The 19872-nt window shown below is 40.8% G+C and overlaps 1 protein-coding gene and 1 pseudogene across 2 annotated transcripts; both read left to right on the top strand.

The window, feature by feature from the left end:
- Window positions 1-473: 473 nt before the first annotated feature.
- On the top strand, window positions 474-17876 carry LOC308407610 (up-regulator of cell proliferation-like; the record flags this gene model as incomplete). The annotated part of the gene is made up of 2 exons (XM_080899399.1): window positions 474-785; window positions 15783-17876. 2 exons carry the CDS (start codon window positions 474-476, stop codon window positions 17874-17876), a joined length of 2406 nt encoding a protein of 801 aa, XP_080755525.1.
- A 309-nt stretch (window positions 17877-18185) lies between these two features.
- LOC308407599 (interferon-induced very large GTPase 1-like) lies at window positions 18186-18860 on the top strand (annotated as a pseudogene). Its single transcript has 2 exons — window positions 18186-18195; window positions 18363-18860. The product of its transcript is annotated as an interferon-induced very large GTPase 1-like (transcript).
- The last annotated feature ends 1012 nt before the right edge of the window (window positions 18861-19872 follow it).

Raw genomic sequence — 19872 nt, 5'->3', positions numbered from 1 at the left:
AACTTTAGTATTTGTAGATCAGCGAAATAGTCTAGTCTAGACTAGAAAAGAAAGACACTCTAGATTAGCAATATTTAAAGAAGACGATACCCCTAAAATGAACCTATCAACACATCACTAAAACTAAGAAACTAAACTTAAAGAAATGCTTTTATAGCTTTTATTTGTTTTGTTTTTTAAAGCTTTTATAATACAAAACAAATCACAGTGATGAATACTTTGCATAAACAAGTAACTAAACATTGTTTAAACTAAGTATAAAAGACTAATTTGATGATTTTAATTTCTAGGAAAACAAACGATTTAAAAAACCCTCCCAATGTGTAGTAAACACTTGAACAATGATACGATATACCTTGCAGTATACCTATGTATATATATGAAAGCTATAAGACTACCACAGGAAGTGGTCGTTTTATGCGAACGATGTTATTAGATTTGTATGTGTAAGAAACATACCGGTAGTCATTAAGATGGTTACAGAAATAACAAAATTTTTTATATCAACAGGGAGGCACCTGGTGAGCATACTGGAGGACTTGAACTTGAAGCGGTACTACAGGGAGAAACAATCACGTAGCAAATTACTTGAGATTGATGAGCAGATGATTAATGATGAACCTGCCAAGTATAAATCAGACCTCCCATGGTATTTTCTAAAGGAACTGATGATGGTTAATGTCACAGCTAGAAATAGGATAAAACATAATGATCAATCATTGATCACAGACATGCCAAACCCACTCGACATAATCACTGCTCTCTTTCTGTGTTCTGATGGTTTTGTACAGCAGGAAATGGCACTAAAAATGTCCATGTGTCAGTTCTCTGTTCCTCTGCTGCTTCCCAATTGTGACACCAATCAGTGCACACTCATGCTGTGGGCCATGAGAGACATTGTTAAAAAGTACAGACCTCAGTCTCTGTCAGAGTCCAAGGGCTTCATTGAAGACAGAATCGTTCTCTCTGAACTTCCAATGATCTCTTTTGTCAGACTGGGTGAGTGCTCCTCGTCCAAGTCAGAGATTCTCAATAAGCTTCTGAGCAATTCTCAGCAGTACCATGACACCTTTGTTCACCGCAACATGGAGTGTGGTGACAGTCCAAGAGCAATATCCAACGGACTGACTGAGATTACTTGGTATCTTCCTGGTGGAAACACAAACATTGATATTTTCAGTCAGCCAGTGGCTGTAGCTAACCTTCGTGGGGACATTGAATCTTTTGAAACACAATACTCCTTTCTGTGTCAGACATCTGCAGCAGTTTTTGTGTTCTTCGGCGATTTGGATGAGTCTGAGTGCAGTCTACTCACTAACATAAACCAAAAGACACAGATCTTCTTGGTTGGTAATGGTGAAAGTAATAACGAGGTTTTAAGAACAGTAGCAAACAAATTGGGCTTGAGTAACAACAACATCATAACTAAGAAGAAACAGAAAAATGATGCAGATTTTGTACAAACTTTGAGAAAAAAAGTCAGAGATGTGGTGAAGAACTCAAAGATTAAGATGACAATAGAGCAGATGGCAGACATTGCCTATAAACTGGGAATCCTGGTTGATGAAGACTCTCCAGAGTGTCAGACTGCAAAGACAAATGCAGAAGCCATCACTGCTGAAATTCATGACATCCATAAATACAAAGAAGATCAGCTTCCACGTCAAGGTGAAATATGGAAAAAACTGACCTGCTTAGAGAAGGAAGAATTTCGACTTCAACATATCGGGTCTAGAAATATTGAAGATTACAGAAGTGAACTTCTGTTACAGAAAAAAGAACTGCGGAAAAAGCAGAACTCTTATAACATGTCGACAGCTATGACATGTTTCATCAATGCAATATCAAGCCCAGGAACAGAGAGGTTTTATTTCCTGAAATTGATGCAAATGAACCTCGATAACCTGTCTCATGTAAAATTGTCTGAACTTCGGGAAAAATATAAAGAAAAATTTAAGAACTCTGAGAACAAAGAAGAGATCAAGGAAATTGACAGACAAATTTCCAACAGCTCACTGGGGACTGAACACTTCTTCCGTGAAATGGGTCAGATCTATGAAGCCTCACTGTCCCTTCCACAAACAGATCCAGAACGTCAACAGCTGCAGCATCTGCCCAAACTGTGTGCACAGTTGTTGCTTGATGGATTTCCCCTTGAGCTTGTAGATGGAGATGCATCCAACATCCCTCTCAGATGGGTGAGTGATGTTCTCTCTCAGCTCAGTGACTTGGTTTCTCCAAACAGAAAGATCCTGGTAGTCACAGTTCTTGGAGTTCAGGGCACAGGAAAGTCCACTCTCCTTAACACCATGTTTGGAGTGCAGTTTGCAGTCAGCAGTGGTCGATGTACTCGAGGTGCTTTTATGTCGCTCATCAAAATCGATGAAGATATGAAAAAAGTCCTAAACTGTGACTTCATGCTGATCATTGACACTGAGGGCTTAAAGTCACCAGAACTTGCACAACTGGACAACAGCTATGAGCACGACAATGAGCTTGCTACACTTGTTGTGGGGCTGAGTGATGTCACCATTGTCAATGTTGCAATGGAGAATTCGACTGAAATGAAGGACATCCTACAAATAGTTGTGCATGCTTTTCTCAGGATGAAGGAGGTGGGCAAAAAGCCTAAATGTGTGTTTGTTCACCAGAATGTGTCCGATGTTTCAGCCCATGAGAAGAACTTACGAGACAGGAAACTGCTCCTGGAACAGTTAAATGAGATGACCCAGGCAGCAGCTAGAATGGAAAAGAAAGAGGAGAACAAGAGCTTCACTGATGTGATGGAGTACAGTCCAGACACTGGGAACTGGTACATTCCTGGACTCTGGAATGGAAACCCGCCAATGGCACCAGTCAGTGCAGGCTACAGTGAGGCTGTATATGAGCTCAAGAAACACATCATCCAACTGCTGGGAAACTGTGAGTCATCGGCCAAGGATATCTTGGATTTTAAAGAGTGGATGTCAAACCTATGGAATGCAGTAAAGCACGAAAGCTTCATCTTCAGCTTCAGAAACAATCTCGTAGCTGATTTATACATGAGACTCTGCACAGAATTCAACAAATGGGAGTGGGAATTCAAAAAAGAGATGTACACCTGGGTAACAAACGCAGAAACAAGAATTTCCAATTTTGGTACAATTGTAGCAAAATCTCAGTTTTCTGACATCAGAGAATTTCTCAAACGTTTGAAAATTGAAGCCTCCACAGTGCTGTCCACATGGGAGACAAGACTTCTAGAAAATCTGAGACAATATTTTAAGAAAACAGACGGTCATGTTCATCTTGTCGAAGGATATAAAGAGGAATTTTCAAGCAATGTAAAGAGCCTTCGGCGTGAAATGGAAAGGAGTGTTTTTAATCAACTCACAGCAGCAGCAGAAATCACACAGGAAATGATAGAAATTGATCGAATCAAAGAGAATCACATAAAAGAGATTGAAAATGCAGTTTGGCTACTGATTAATGAGTGTTGGAAAAATAATGTTCCGATGGGAGAGACAGAACTTGAAAATAAGTTTCTCAAGATGTGGTGTGAAACACTGAAGAAACTTCCTTGTTCTGAAAAGCAAGCTGAGCAAATCTTTACCAATGCATCATCTTATCTGAGAGAAAGCCTGAAACATAAAGGGGACGTTACACTTGAACTCTTAGAAAAAAGGCTGGAAGATTGTGGTTTGGTACCTTTCAGATATACAGCTGAAAGATACTCAAATAGAGTTGAGGAAGTAGGTATGTTTTTTGACATTCAAGATTACATAATGGCTGCACAAAAACTGGCTGACAGCATCATAGATGTTTGCACTCAGTTTGTGAGTGAAAAAGTGAGAAGGAAAAAAATGTACTGTGACACATACATCAAGGAGATCCTACACATCACTGATGAGAACCTTGAGAAAAACCAAGACGTCAAGGGAGACATTATGTTTGAAGTTTTTCTAAAACAGCACATCTGTGGAATTGCAGCCATAGAGTTTAAGAAAGTGTATGAAGAAAATGATCCCTACAAATGTTTGATTAAGAACAAGGACAGGTTTTGTGATGATTTCAAACATGTGGTTAATAAAGAAGACCAATGTCAAAAGAAAGCAGAAGAATTCACCAACCAGTGCTTGAAGCCTGCTGTTGAAGACTTTATCAATCAGTCCCTGGGTCCTAAAATCATTGATGAAATGCAGACATGTGAGCAGTTCAGCACACGAATGTCCTTCCAGTGTTCAATTTTACTGGATCTGCTTTCGAAGGAGGATTTTAAAAACTACCAGAGATATATTTTCTCATATCAGGATTATGTAAAGACATGGCTACTCAACCAAATACTGGAGCACTGCTCAACAATATCTGAGTTTGAGGACAGACATCTCCAGTCATGTATCAGAACCATAAAAGATGCCATCAACAAGGCAAAAACAAGAAAGAGTGATAATGTGAAGACATTTGTTGAAGATATTTGTAAAGAACTTGGTGATAAACTGGTAATTTCCAAAGATGCTCTTGGTGCTTTCATGTTTTTGAACAATGCTGACAAGAAACAATTTGCTGACTGGCTCACAGTGTCTGTGAATGAGATGGAACAAGTTCTGAGAAAAGAGTTTCAGACACTGAACTTTGAAGTGAAACTACAGCAGCTCCATGTGCAGCCTGAGAATGAGCTTTTCAACAAACTGGTTGGTTGTGGCAAACAGTGTCCATTCTGCAAAGTTGTCTGTGATGCAGGAGGAGGAAAACATAATGAGCATTTTGCTGCAGTGCATAGGCCACAGGGTCTGGGTAAATACACTTGGCATGTAACAAACAAACTTGTCACTGACATATGCTCTTCCTCTGTGATCAGTGAGCAGTGTTTTAGCTGCATTGATACAAATGGTAGATGGCACCCTTACAAGAATTACAAGGAAATTTACCCAGACTGGAAAATCCCTCCAGATTCGAGCCTTGAGGCATCAGACTACTGGAAATATGTAATGGCAAAGTACAACACGGACCTTGCCAAAGAATATAATGCAAACCCTGCTGATATTCCTGAAAGTTGGAATGACATCACAAAAGAGCAGGCAGAAAAAAGCCTCAAGAAATCATTTAACATCAAGTAACAACTTACATACCTTCTCATTTTTGTTCTTGTGTACAGAAGAACACATCCCAGATATTGTAATTTTTGTTTTTGTGAGATAGAAAGAAAAACTAGTATTTCATAAGACAAACCTTAAAATATTTTAACACCCACATACATATTAAACAATATGATTTAAAGCAAGTTTTTTAAAGAAGTTTTTGGTTACTTTTACCTCTGTTTGAAAAATAATCTGCTCACAGGTTTTTTGCACTTTTAAGTAATTAATTCAAGTAATTATATTAAAACTAAAAAAAAATTTAACGCTAATCATTAGCTCATGTACATTCGCACATGCATATGAACATCCCTTTGCTTTGTTTCAGATAGTCACTATGTGTGTTATAGATGACTCAGTCTCCATTCTTTTAATAGGACAGTCAAAATGAAAAAGCTAACAGTGCTGTATCTGGGGGATCTGATGTAAAATATTTACATGTTTGAGGTTTTTGAAGCAAATCTGAGTATATGCTAAATATTTGACTTTGTTATTCTGTATTTAAAATTATCTTTTCCTGCTCTGACATATGTAATCTTATATGTATCTATATGTATTTTTTAAACGTTTTAATGGAACATTCATTCTATATCTGTCATGATCTGCAGAGTTAAACTTCGGTCAGTGTTAAGTTAAAATGACCTCAGTGATGTGGATTTAAAATTGTCTTTCTGTCCATAGAATGTCAATCAACAGATCTTGAAATTATGTTAGTGATGTATTATTGCCTTCATTTTTAATGTGTTGGGAGAATTTAATTAATTAATTCAGACAAACTGTGTGGCCAAAGACTCATTAGTGTTTCCACATTTGTCTGATCCAGTCCACTGAGATGGGTCTGAATATAGGCTTGGTTGAACCCCAAAAGAGACTGCTCAAAGCTTCCTGATGAGAGTTTTAGATCTAAAGCAGAACGTCTTATTTGCTTCCCAAGAATCAGAGTCAGGACTCAAATACGACCCAGCTTTTGTCCAGCGTATGTGTTTGCACACCATACTCACAGGCTTCCAGAGTGACAGTGTCAGGATAGATATGCAGCCACTCCTGTTAGACTCTAAGACACCTGATGAACTCCTGTTAGAGAGGTTAAATATGGCTTGTGCCAATGAGGCAGAAAGGAAAAACAAGAAGAGATGTTTAGCATCACAGACTGCTACAAGTGTGAGTGCAGTGCAGTCAGATTGATGTGTCACCGGCTAAGAACCCTGTAAAAGAAGTTAAAGCTAAGATACCACCCGAGCTTTTAACTGAGTTAGCGGAGCTTAAGACAGGTGTAGCCTCCCTGAAAGGTCTCAGTGCAGAGATAGCTCAGATTAAAGAGACTCTACAGCAGCCGGTGCCTGGTCCTCAGTCATATGCCCCACCACCAGTTATGCAGTATGATAGGGACCAGCAGTATTATAGCTTCCAGGGCCCCCGTCAAAGACCACCACCCCCTCAGTATCCTGTACAGCACTACACAGGTAGTCCAGCCTGCTGTGAGAGGAGGTGCCACATCTGCCAGCAGAATGGAGTCAACAAGCGCTGCACCCACTGCTACCTCTGTGGGAGTAGAGAACACTTTCAGGCTGGTTGTAGAAGCAGAGGTATGAGACCATATAAAGAGAAACATTTAAACCAGCAATGGTTACCACCGAGGGACGAGTGTTAACCATGCCCATCATCCACAAGTCCCAACATTGCTCCAACTATAAACAAGAAAAGTCAGGCATGAGACAGTGTTCAGCATGTAAAAACGCACTTTATTGTTCAAGAACATGCCAGAAACAACACTGGAGACAACATAAGAGACAATGCACTGGCTTAAAGACCAAGAAAGAAAATGAGACTGTCCAGGTACCACTGTCGCCAGCTCAGGAAGGGCAGAGCAGACCCGGCCCCACTTTACATTCACGGGAGCTGTGTGGAGAGGGTACACTCCATGAGGTTTCTGGGCGTGCAGATATCTGATGACCTCTCCTGGACTGCAAATACTACGGCGGTGGTTAAAAAGGCCCAGCAGCGTCTCCACTTTCTGAGAGTGCTCAGGAGGAACAACCTGGAGGAGAGGCTGCTGGTGACATTTTACAGAGCCACCATAGAGAGCATCCTAACGTACGGCATAACAACATGGTATGCAGGGTGCTCAGCTGCGGACAGGAAAGTACTGCAGAGGGTCATCAACACAGCCCAGAAGATCACTGGCTGCTCTCTGCCCAGCCTGGAGGTCACTGCAAACTCTCGGTACCTCAGCAGAGCTGGCAATATCATCAAGGACCACTCTCACCCCAGCAACCAACTGTTTGAACTATTACTGTCAGGCCGACGGTACAGGTCACATAAAACCAGGACAAACAGATTCAGGGATAGCTTCTTTCCCAGAGCCATCACCGTAGTAAATAAGCACAAAAACAATTGAACCTATTCCATACCGTCACTGTCATTATATTATGCTGCTATTCATACTGTCATTATATTAATGATGCTATCCTGTATATATTGTACATACTATTGTTTGAGTACTTACGATTGTTTTTTTGTACTTTTTATATTTTACATTTATATTTATTATTGAAACTTGCACCAAGGGAGTGGCACTCCAATTTCGTTGTACTCTGTACAATGACAATAAAGGCTATTCTATTCTATTCTATTCATGTAAATTCCCCTCACAAAGTCACATCTCTGGTGGGCAGGCAATGTCTGGTTGAGTGTCTCCTGGACGGCCACAGGCTTCAAGCTCTATGGGACTCAGCCTCACAGGTATCAATCATCGATGAGAAGTGGAAAAAGTACTATCTGCCACACACAGAGCTGAGAGATGTAGCAGATATTATGGATACATCTGAACTCACCCTGACCGCAGCAAATGGGACCAACATGCCATATCTTGGGTGGGTTGAGACAACCTTCCAACTTGTTTCCGGAACTGAACAAACTGAGAAATTGACCATCCCCATGTTGGTAATGAAAGGTTTTCAGCTCACATGCCCTATTATAGGCTACAATGTAATTGAATACATTGTGAATAAGACTGACCAAGCTAAACTGTACAGCACAGTGAGAAAAGCATTTCCCAGCCTCAAAAGACACAAGGTGAAAGCTTTTATACAGGCTGTTCAGGCTGTTAGTGCAGATGCAGTTGACGAGTACAAAGTGATGACAAAGAAAGACTGTATTACTGTACCTAAAAAAAGCCACATGCATGTTGAGGGTCGTATAGCAGCAGGGCCATTTAAACAAGACATGGTCATGATATTTGACCCAGACTTAAGTAAGTAAGTAAGTAAACTTTATTTATTAAGCGCTTTTCGCAGACAGGCAATCACAAAGTGCTGTACACAAATATTAAAATATTAAAATAAACAATAAAATCAGTAGACATTATATACAATGTAAAAGATCAAATGTAAATAATGTAAAAAAAATAAAATAAAATATGTAGATCAACAAAAGGCTTGTTTGAACAGAAGAGTTTTTAACTGTTTTTTAAAAGAATCCACAGAGTCAAGCAAACGTAATTGTAGTGGTAAACTGTTCCACAGCCTTGGTGCAACAGACTGAAAGGCTCTGTCCCCTTTTGTCTTCAATCGTGTACGGGGAACAACTAAGAGACTCTGAGTCTGTGAGCGGAGATGACGAGCAGCAGTGTATTTTAAAAGAAGCTTGGATAAGTAATCTGGAGCCTGGCCATTTAGTGCTCTGTATGTTAAAACAAGAATTTTAAAGCGAATTCTAAACTCTATTGGGAGCCAATGTAGAGAATATAAGATGGGAGTGATGTGAACACGCTTGGTAGAGCGAGTTAGTAATCTGGCTGCTGCGTTTTGTATTGTCTGGAGGCGAGAGAGAGATGATTTATCCAAGCTTGTAAACAGGGAATTACAGTAATCTAAGTGTGATGACACAAATGCATGAATGAGTTTTTCCAGTTCAGCTGAGGAAACCATATGTCGCAGTTTAGATATGTTTCTTAAATGATAGAAACAGGAACGAGACAAAGATTTTACATGAGAGTCAAGGCCCAGAGAAGAGTCAAATATTACTCCAAGATTTCGAATATTTGACTTGACAGATGGACAGAAAGAGGCAAGAACCTGACTGATTTTAGAATGTAGCTCAGGAGGAGCTATGATCATGGTCTCGGTCTTGTTAGTATTTAGAACAAGGTAGTTGCTTGAAAGCCAATCAGAAACCTGGGTTAAGCACTGGACTAGGGTGGACAGCCTATCCAGCTGATGAGGCTTAAAGGACATATGGAGCTGAATGTCATCAGCATAAAAATGATAAGACAGGTTGCTAAAAGATTGAATGATACTAGCTAAAGGAAGCATATAAAAAGAAAATAGTAATGGACCTAAAACTGAGCCCTGTGGGACACCACAGGACACCACCTTGTGCCACGGCCGCTCTACCAAGAGATGAAAAGTTACCTGCATGATTTAATAGCACAAGGCTGGGTCAGAAAATCAGACTCGTCATACTCCTCACCAGTTGTTTGTGTTAGAAAAAAAGATGGTACTTTAAGACTGTGCATAGACTACAGAGACCTGAATCGGAAAACCCATCCTGATCGCCAGCCCAACCCAAGTGTCCAGGACATTATGGACAGTTTGGGTGGAAACTCCTGGTTTTCGCTTTTAGATCAGGGGAAAGCGTACCACCAGGGGTTCATGTCAGAAGAAAGTCGTCCACTCACTGCTTTTGTGACGCCCTGGGGATTATATGAGTGGATTTGCATCCCCTTTGGACTTATGAATGCCCCTGCAGCATTTCAGCGCTGTATGGAAGAGTGCCTGGATGGGCTTCGCGACAACATCTGCATCCCCTATCTGGATGACACATTAGTTTACAGCAAAACGTTCAAAGATCACTTGGAGGACGTGAGAAAAGTGCTCCAGAGATTGAGAGGCTTTGATATAAAGCTTAAGCCAAGTAAGTGCGACATGTTTAAGTCTGAGGTGCGCTATTTGGGCAGAATAGTGTCTGCAGAAGGCAGTAAAGTGGATCCTGCAGACTTTGAAGCAGTCAAAGCACTCAAAGGTATAAAACCACAAAATGTTGGTCAGCTCAGAAAAATGTTAGGCCTTCTCTCCTACTACAGACAATACATAAAAGACTTCTCAGTTGTTTGTATGAACTGTTAAAAGCTGACAAAACCCCAGAGAACTCAGACACCACAAAAGGGCCAAGGGCAAGACCAAAGAGAGCCAGTCAAGTTGTGCCCTCCTCAAAACAAATCGTGTGGACTGACCAGCATCAACGTGCGCTTGAGGAACTACTAGACTGTTTGCTCCACCCACCAGTGCTGGGGTTCCCAGATTTCACACAGCCGTTCATCGTACACACAGACGCCTCACACAAAGGTCTAGGCGCAGTGTTGTACCAGAGACAAGATGGTAAGCTGCGAGTTATTGCTTATGGCTCCCGTACTCTAACAGCGGCTGAAAAAAAACTACCACTTCCATGCAGGAAAACTAGAATTTTTAGCATTGAAGTGTTCTATCACTGACAAATTGAGAGACTATTTGTACTATGCCCCAACATTTACTGTCTACAGCGATAACAACCCGCTAACGTACATTCTGTCAACAGCCAAACTGAATGCCACCACATCAAGATGGGTTGCTGAGCTCGCTGATTTTCACTTCACCATTATGGTAAATGGCCTGTATTTATATAGCGCTTTACTAGTCCCTAAGGACCCCAAAGCGCTTTACATATCCAGTCATCCACCCATTCACGCACACATTCACACACTGGTGATGGTAAGCTACATTGTAGCCACAGCCACCCTGGGGCGCACTGACAGAGGCGAGGCTGCCGGACACTGGCACCACCGGGCCCTCTGACCACCACCAGTAGGCAACGGGTGAAGTGTCTTGCCCAAGGACACAACGACCGAGACTGTCCAAGCTGGGGCTCGAACCGGCAACCTTCCGATTACAAGGCGAACTCCCAACTCTTGAGCCACGATTGCCCCATTAAGTACAAACCAGGGAAGGAAAACAGTGATGCAGATGCTTTATCAAGAATGCCACTTGATGTAGAAACCTTAATGAGAGACTGCTCTGAGGAAGTGCCACCGGACACTATTGCAGCTGCTATCCAGGCCATTGAGGTACAGAAAGACACACCTGCCGCATGGACACTCTCAGCTGCAGCAATGTCAGTCACAGCAGAAGGTGAGCCAGCAGAAGCAACATTCACACCCATTCCAAAAGAACAGCTTAATGAAGCGCAAAAGTCTGATCCTGTTATAAGCCCTGTATTACAGTGTAAACAGACAGATTCAAAACCACTGCCCAAAGAGCTAAGAACATTTGACCCTAAGACAAACTGCTTGTTCAGAGAGTGGGGCAAGTTAAGACTAGATAACAATGGCACCTTGTACAGACTCACTTCTGCCCGGAAACAGCTAGTCCTACCAGATCAGTTCAAAAAGACTGTACTTGAAGAGCTGCACAATAATATCGGCCATCAAGGTGTTGATCGCACAGTGTCTTTGATACGTGAACGCTTCTTTTGGCCACACATGCAGGCAGACATCGAGCATAAAAGAAACCCAAAAAATGCCAAGAAGCTGTTGTATTATTAACTGCAATAGCTGGTCGCATGACAGCCATGGAAAGCCGACGGGTAAAGAGATCGTTTTTTTTTTTTATCGGATTACGTAGTTGAAGAGAAATTTTTTAAGCCATGTTTCCGAAGTAAGAGCCGACGGATGGTCTGGATATACCAAATATAACGTCCCAGAACACTCCAGCTCACATGTTAGTCTGCTCCAAGCATTCCCACAGAGTTTTGTAGTAGTTAATACGTCATTTTTCTTAACATAATTGGTGATATAGGTTACAAGTCTGGCGCTGAACAGAAATGGTCGCGCTATGCTCCTTTATTTATTGTGCATAAATAGTAAATTGTCCTGACACAATATTGCGTTTCGCTTCTGTTATTACCATGGTACACTGACAAAAACATATACTTTTATTCACAGGATAAAACTGTTGTTTTGTATCACTAATTCCCCAGTGCGATTACAGCATACAATATTATTGTCATTGCTACATTTCTGTAATGCTACCAGAAATTATTTCCACTACTAATTAATTACCGTTGAGCTCAAAGGTCCTATTAATAAACGGTTAACGAATGTGTATTTATGACAACGATTTGTGAGACTGGTAAACTTACCTTTGTTCGTACGATGGTCTTTCGTTCTACACGGTGCATTTCAAGGTCCTGCACCCATCCGTCGGTAAACTGTACCTGGGCTTGTTGCAGTGACCTGAAGTTACTAAACTTCATGAGTGTGTGCACTCACTCCAAGAACCGTATGATTATAAATATGAGCGTGGTGAAAGTTGGGCAGCACGCTAACGTCTTTTGTCCCTCTGTGTGCTCGTAAGGGTCTGACCCTTTCACTCCTTTGATTTTTCCTCGTATCTTTTCTTTGTCTTTTCGTCGAGTCTGTCTTTGTACGGACCAGCATTGTTCTCCTTTTGTTTTGTACATTCCTTTTTTGTGCGGCAAAGAAAAAACAAGAAGGTATTGGAACCGGAGAATGAACGTTTTGCGGTGCTGCAAACGCTTGCATTTAATGCGGTACTTGGATTGTTTTGCCACGAGTTCCCGGCATGCAATGCGCGAAAATCACGTGATTGCTAAATAGGGGGGAGGGTGCATCCGGCCTCCTCGGCTGTAATTGGTCCAGCCCAGAGTCGATCATGACCAATTGGCCAATCCAACACCTTTCATTATATATACCCTTCCTAAAAAAAAAAAAAAAAAAAAATCCATCGGCCCATAAAAACAAAAAATCGCCAGCGGCCCACCGGGCAATTGCCCGGTATGCCCGATGGCCAGTCCAGCTATGGCTGGTGTGTATAGACTTTCTCCATCTTGAAAAATGCAAAGGCGGTTATGAATATATTCTAGTGATAACTGACCACTTCACACGTTTTGCCCAAGCCTATGCCACCACCTCAAAGTCAGGCAAAACTGCTGCAAACCTGATATTCAATGACTATGCCCTAAAGTTTGGCTTCCCCTGTCGCATTCACCATGACCAAGAAGGTGAATTTGAAAATCAGCTATTCAGTCAGCTCAAGAAACTTTGTGGCATGGCCGGTTCTAGGACAACACCCTATCACCCAATGGGGAACGGTCAAGTTGAACGTATGAACAGGACATTGTTGCAAATGCTTAGAACGCTAACTGAAACACAAAAGTCAAACTGGAAGGAATCTATCAACAAGTTAATGTATGCATATAATTGCACACGTTGCGAAGTCACTGGCTACTCCCCATTTTACCTACTGTTTGGACGGTCACCCAGGCTACCAGTAGATATGCTCTTTGGACTGTACTCAGAAACAGATTTTAGTGACCACAGAGACTATGTTGAAAAATGGAGAAAGGGCATGGAACAAGCATACTCTATAGCAAAATGAGAATGCAAAGAAAGCTGCTGAAAAGGGCAAAAGACACTACGACACAAAAGTAAGGAGTTCTGTGTTACAACCTGGCGAGAGAGTTCTGGTCAAAAACCTGACACCTAGAGGAGGCCCAGGGAAACTGAGAGACTATTGGGAGGACACTGTTCACACAGTAGTCAGAAAAATGGGGCCTGACCTCCCCATCTTTGAGGTAAGACCGGAGAGAGGCAGAGGGCACTCTAGAGTGCTTCACAGAAACTTGCTTATGTCATGTGACCACTTACCTTTTGAAAAAGTGCCTGAAAAAGATAATCGTACAAGACATGAACAGAAAAAGACTGATAAACCTGTCGCTGTTGTGCCAGACTCTGATGATGAGGGCAGTGTTGATGAATACCGCTGTCATTACGCACCACCTCAACCTGTGTCCCAGCCATCAGAACAAGAACTTCTCACAGCAACGTCTCAGCCCGCAGCTTCAGCCCCTACTCTTGCACCAACACCAACACAGCGAGAGAGACACCCGCCAAGACGGATGACGTATGACCAACTGGGCACCCCATCTTGCTACAGTGTTCAGCCAGCACTGCAACTGCTTCCTGTGTACCTGGGCCTGGTTCCATGGTTTCCAGCTGTGCAGTCATACTGCCCTGTATGGACTCCAGCAAATGTAAGTTGACACTTTTTCACTGATGACTTGAGAACTGTACTTACAGACTGTCATCAAGAAAAAGACATGAACTTTTCCCCATCTGTGGATTATAACCATAGACAATAGACTTTGTGAAGACTCACATATGGACTGGTTATAGACTTTGTCTTCAATCACCAGTGATGGACTGTGGTGAAACAGATCTTAAACCTACAGAATTGAGGACATTGGTTCACCCTACTGTTGATGTCCTGACTACAAGAGAATATAGACTGAAAAGCATCTTGTTGGTATAATGTCGGGACGACATTTTTTGAGTGGGGGAGAGTGTGACAGGTTGAAGGACTACTGCGTATAAAACTGTTCAGTTAATACTAATTCATATCAGTTGATATAAGGATGAAAATAATGTAAATATGGTAAGAAAATGGTTAAGAGTTTATTATTTTTCATGTTATATTAATGGCTTTCATGTTACTTAAGAGAACTACAATCTATACATCAGTGATCGGCTAAGCCTTTTCTGGGATTGATTAGTAGTGTCTCTATTCCCCACTAGGGGGCTTTCGCGCGTTCTCCTCACTGCAATAAACTACTGCATGAGAGACGCAAGTCATAATCACTCTCATGATTCTTTTCAGAATCAGAATCAGAATCAGAATACTTTATTGATCCCTGGGGGAAATTATTTTTTGTTACAGTGCTCCATTTTAAACCAACATTAAGACAAGACAGACAATACGCTAACTAAGAATAGTACAATATATACATATATATACATACATACATACATACATACATAAGTCACTTATAAATAAATAGTTGGAAAAGAAACATGTGTAGTTGTAGCAGCAAACAGTGTGTTAAGTGGATGCGTTGTACAGGGAGATGGCCACAGGCAGGAAAGATTTCCTGTGTCATTCAGTGGTGCTTTTCGGTAATCTCAGTCTCTCACTGAACGAGCTCCTGTGACTGACCAGCATGTCATGGAGTGGGTGGGAGGTGTTATCCAACATTGTCTTTATCTTGGACAGCATCCGCCTCTCCGACACCACCTTGAGGGAGTCCAGCTCCATCCCCACAACATTGCTGGCCTTACGGATCAGTTTATTAAGTCTGTTGGCATCTGCGACCCTCAGCCTGCTCCCCCAGCATTTTCCCCCTGTTTTCAGGTAAAAAGTGTTTAAAAGTTGATATATTTCCAATGTGTACACTGTTAACATATTTAAGAGGTAATCCTTCATTGTTTTGTAAGCGTTAGAAGCATTATATTACAGTTTTGTGCACATATACGTGGCGGTTTTGAGCTGTGTTTTGTACTGTGTAATGGCCATTAAGATAACTGCAGGAGCTAAAAATGCTGCGATTGTCAGCCATTTTGTCAGGAAACCTGCTCAAGTATATGTATAGTAAGCACTTCAGTATTTCGGTTTATTATTTAGTGTTTTTCTTCCACCGTGTGACATTTAGCAGTACAGAATGTGAAACATTTCTGCTCATTTTTGCTGCAATAAACTACTCCATGAGAGACGCAAGTCATAATCACTCTCGTGATTCTTTTCCCCCTGTTTTCAGGGGTGTAACAATTCTGATGGTTTTCTACAGCAGGAAATGTCACTAAAAATGTCCATGTGTCAGTTCTCTGTTCCTCTGCTGCTTTCCAATCAAGACACGAAACAGTGCACACTCATGCTGTGGGCCATGAGAGATATTGTTAAAAAGTACAGACCTCAGTCTCTGTCAGAGTCTAAGGGCTTCATTGAAGACAGAATCGTTCTCTCTGAACTTCCAATGATCTCTTTTGTCAGACTGGGTGAGTGCTCCTCGTCCAAGTCAGAGATTCTCAATAAACTTCTGAGCAATTCTCAGCAGTACCATGACACCTTTGTTCATCGCAACATGGAGTGTGGTGACAGTCCAAGAAGAATATCCAACGGACTGACTGAAATTACTTGGTATCTTCCTTGTGGAAACACAAACATTGATATTTTCAGTCAGCCAGTGGCTGTAGCTAACCTTCGTGGGGACATTGCTTCATTTGAAACACAATACTCCTTTCTGTGTCAGACATCTGCAGCAGTTTTTGTGTTCTTTGACCATTTGGACTCTGAGTGCAGTCTACTTACTAACCAACACCACAAGGCACAGATCTTCTTGGTAGGTAACTATGAGAGCCAGAGCTTCAGTTTAGATACTTTAGAAACAGTAGCAACAATGTTGGGCTTGACTAACAACAACATCATTATTAAGACAAAACAAAAAAATGCTGCCAATTTTGTCAAAGGCTTGAGGAAAACAATCAGTGATGTAGTTGAGAACTCACAGATAAAGATGCAAACAGAGCAGATGGCAGAAATTGCCCATGAACTGGGAATCCTGGTTGATGAAGACTCTCCAGAGTGCCAGATATCAAGGAAAAATGCAGAAGCCATCACTGCTGAAATTCAAGATATCCATATATTCAAAGAAGATCAGCTTCAACGGCAAGGTGAAATATGGAAAGAACTGACCTGCTTAGAGAAGGAAGAATTTCGGCTTAAAAAAGTTGGCTCCAAAAATATAGAAGATTACAAAAGTGAACTTCAGCTGCAGAAAGAAAAACTGAGGAAAAGGCAGAACTCTTATGACATGTCCACAGCTATGACATGTTTCATCAATGCAATATCAAGCCCAGGAACAGAGAGGTTTTATTTCTTGAAATGGATGCGAATGAACCTCGATAACCTGTCTCGCATAAAACTGTCGGAACTTCGGGAGAAATATAAAGAAAAATGCAAGAACTCTGAGAACAAAGAGGAGATCAAGGCGATTGACAGACAAATTTCCAACAGCTCACTGGGGACTGAACACTTCTTCCGTGAAATGGGTCAGATCTATGAAGCTTCACTGTCCCTTCCACAAACAGATCCAGCACGTCAGCAGTTGCAGCATCTGCCCAAACTGTGTGCAGAGTTGTTGCTTGATGGATTTCCTCTTGAGCTTGTAGATGGAGATGCATCCAACATCCCTCTCAGATGGGTGAGTGATGTTCTCTCTCAGCTCAGTGACTTGGTGTCTCCAAACAGAAAGATACGTGTAGTCACAGTTCTTGGAGTTCAAAGCACAGGAAAGTCCACTCTCCTTAACACCATGTTTGGAGTGCAGCTTGCAGTCAGCAGTGGTCGATGTACTCGAGGTGCCTTTATGCTGCTCATCAAAATCAGTGAAGACATGAAAAAGGTCCTAAACTGTGACTTCATGCTGATCATTGACACTGAGGGCTTAAAGTCACCAGAACTTGCACAACTGAACAACAGCTATGAGCACGACAATGAGCTTGCTACACTTGTTGTGGGGCTGAGTGATGTCACCATTGTTAATATTGCAATGGAGAATTCAACTGAAATGAAGGACATCTTACAAATAGTTGTGCATGCTTTTCTCAGGATGAAGGAGGTGGGCAAAAAGCCTAAATGTGTGTTTGTTCACCAGAATGTGTCCGATGTTTCAGCCCATGAGAAGAACTCACAAGACAGGAAACTGCTCCTGGAACAGTTAAATGAGATGACCCAGGCAGCAGCCAAAATGGAAAAGATTTTCAACATTCAAGATTACATAATGGCTGCACAAAAACTGGCTGACAGCATCATTGATGCTTTCACTCAATTTGTGAGAGAAAAAGTGAGAAGGAAAAAGATGTACTGTGACACGTAGGAGATCCTACACATCACTGATGAGAACCTTGAGAAAAATCAAGACGTCAAGGCAGACCGTGAGTTTGAAGTTCTTCTAAAAAAGCATGTCTGTGGAATTGCTGCCAGAGAGTTTACAAAAGCGCATAAAGAAAATGATCCCTACATATGTTTGATTAAAAACAAGGACAGGTTTTGTGATGACTTCAAACATGTGGTTAATAAAGAAGACCAATGTCAAAAGAAAGCAGAAGAATTCACCAACCAGTGCTTGAAGCCTGCTGTTGAAGACTTTATCAATCAGTCCCTGGGTCCTAAAATCATTGATGAAATGCAGACATGTGAGCAGTTCAGCACACGAATGTCCTTCCAGTGTTCAATTTTACTGGATCTGCTTTTGAAGGAGGATTTTAAAAACTACTAGAAATATATTTTCTCAGGATTATGTAAAGACATACTCAACCAAATAGTGGAAACTCAACCAAAACTGTGTCAACAACATCTGAAGATATTCACAAAGAACTTGGTGATAAACTGGTCATTGCTCTTGGTGCTTTCATGTTTTTGAACAATGCTGACAAGAACAGTTTGCTGACTGGCTCATAGTGTCTGTGAATTAGATGGAAAAAGATCTGAGAAAAGAGTTTCAAACATTGAACTTTGAAATGAAACTACAGCATCTCCATGTGCAGCCTGAAAATGAGTTTTTCAACAAACTGGTTGGTTGTGGCAAACAGTGTCCATTCTGCAAAGTTCCATGTGATGGAGGAGGAAAAGTCCTTACTAAGCACTCTGCTTCAGTGCATAGGCCAGAGGGTCTGGGTAAATACACTTGGCATGTAACAAAGAAACTTGTCACTGACATATGCTCTTCTCTCATGATCAGTAACGGCCGTTTTAGATGCAGTGCTACAAAAAGCACCCTTACAAGTGTTACAAAGAAATTTATCCAGACTGGAAAATCCCTCCAGATTCAGACTACTGGAAATATGTAATGGCAAAGTAAAACAAAGACTTTGCCAGAGAATATAAGGCAGAACCTGCTGATATTCCTGAAACTTGGAATGTCATCACAAAAGAGCAGGCAGAAAAAAGCCTCAAAAAAACATCAAGTAACAACTTATATTCCTCCTCATCTAGAACACATTCCAGATATCATGTCATATCATTTAGTTTCAGTTTTTGTCATATAGAAGAAAAACTAATATTTCATAGACAAACTTAAATACATTTCTCATGCACTTTAATGACTATCATTTAAAATAAGCTTTAAAAGTGCAGTTATTCAGGTTTATTTTATGTGTGTTTGCTTTCACTCAAGAATTTTTTAGTTACTGATTTAAGTAATTATAATAAAATTGAAGAAAATATATAAGGCTATTCACAAGCTTATTGACAGATGTACATGAGCTTATTTTTGCTTTGTCAGATAATAATTATGTTTGTTATAGATGACTGATTTATTTGTTATTTGTTATTTGTTTTATTAGGACAGTTAATTAAAAAGAAGTCCATACAAATTGTCTGTTGCTGAGGGATCTGATGGCAAGTATTTACATCTTTAGCATTTTAAACAATCATATATCGGTTATAAGTATGTGACTTTCTTACTCAGTATTTAGAATTTACTTTTCTTTCACTTGCATATGTGATCTTACATATTTTCCCTTTTTAAATTTTTTACAGGATCATTTTATATCTGTATGGTCCACAGAGTTACATTTTCTCTTATGTTGAATCACTGAATTGTAACCTTGGTTACCTCAAGGTACCTTTTTATAATTTTCCCATAGATTTTGCCATTTTCATTTTGTAATTTATTTATAAATTCCATGCATTCTGCTGGCCCATACTGCAAATAAAATCCTCTTCTGTGCTCATGTACTGAATTTTTGGCTAAATAATCAGCTCCTTTATTGCCTTCAAATCCTGCATGTGATGGAACCCATATATTCTGATTTCTTTCTCTTGCTTGCATAAGTTAACTTTGGAATGCACATCAGCCATGATGTGCAATT

Source organism: Rhamphochromis sp. 'chilingali' (genome assembly GCF_963969265.1).
Source record: "Rhamphochromis sp. 'chilingali' genome assembly, chromosome: 1".
Classification (NCBI taxonomy): domain Eukaryota; kingdom Metazoa; phylum Chordata; class Actinopteri; order Cichliformes; family Cichlidae; genus Rhamphochromis; species Rhamphochromis sp. 'chilingali'.
The sequence above is the reverse complement of the archived record's forward strand: the minus strand, read 5'-3'. Positions and strand labels throughout refer to the sequence as shown.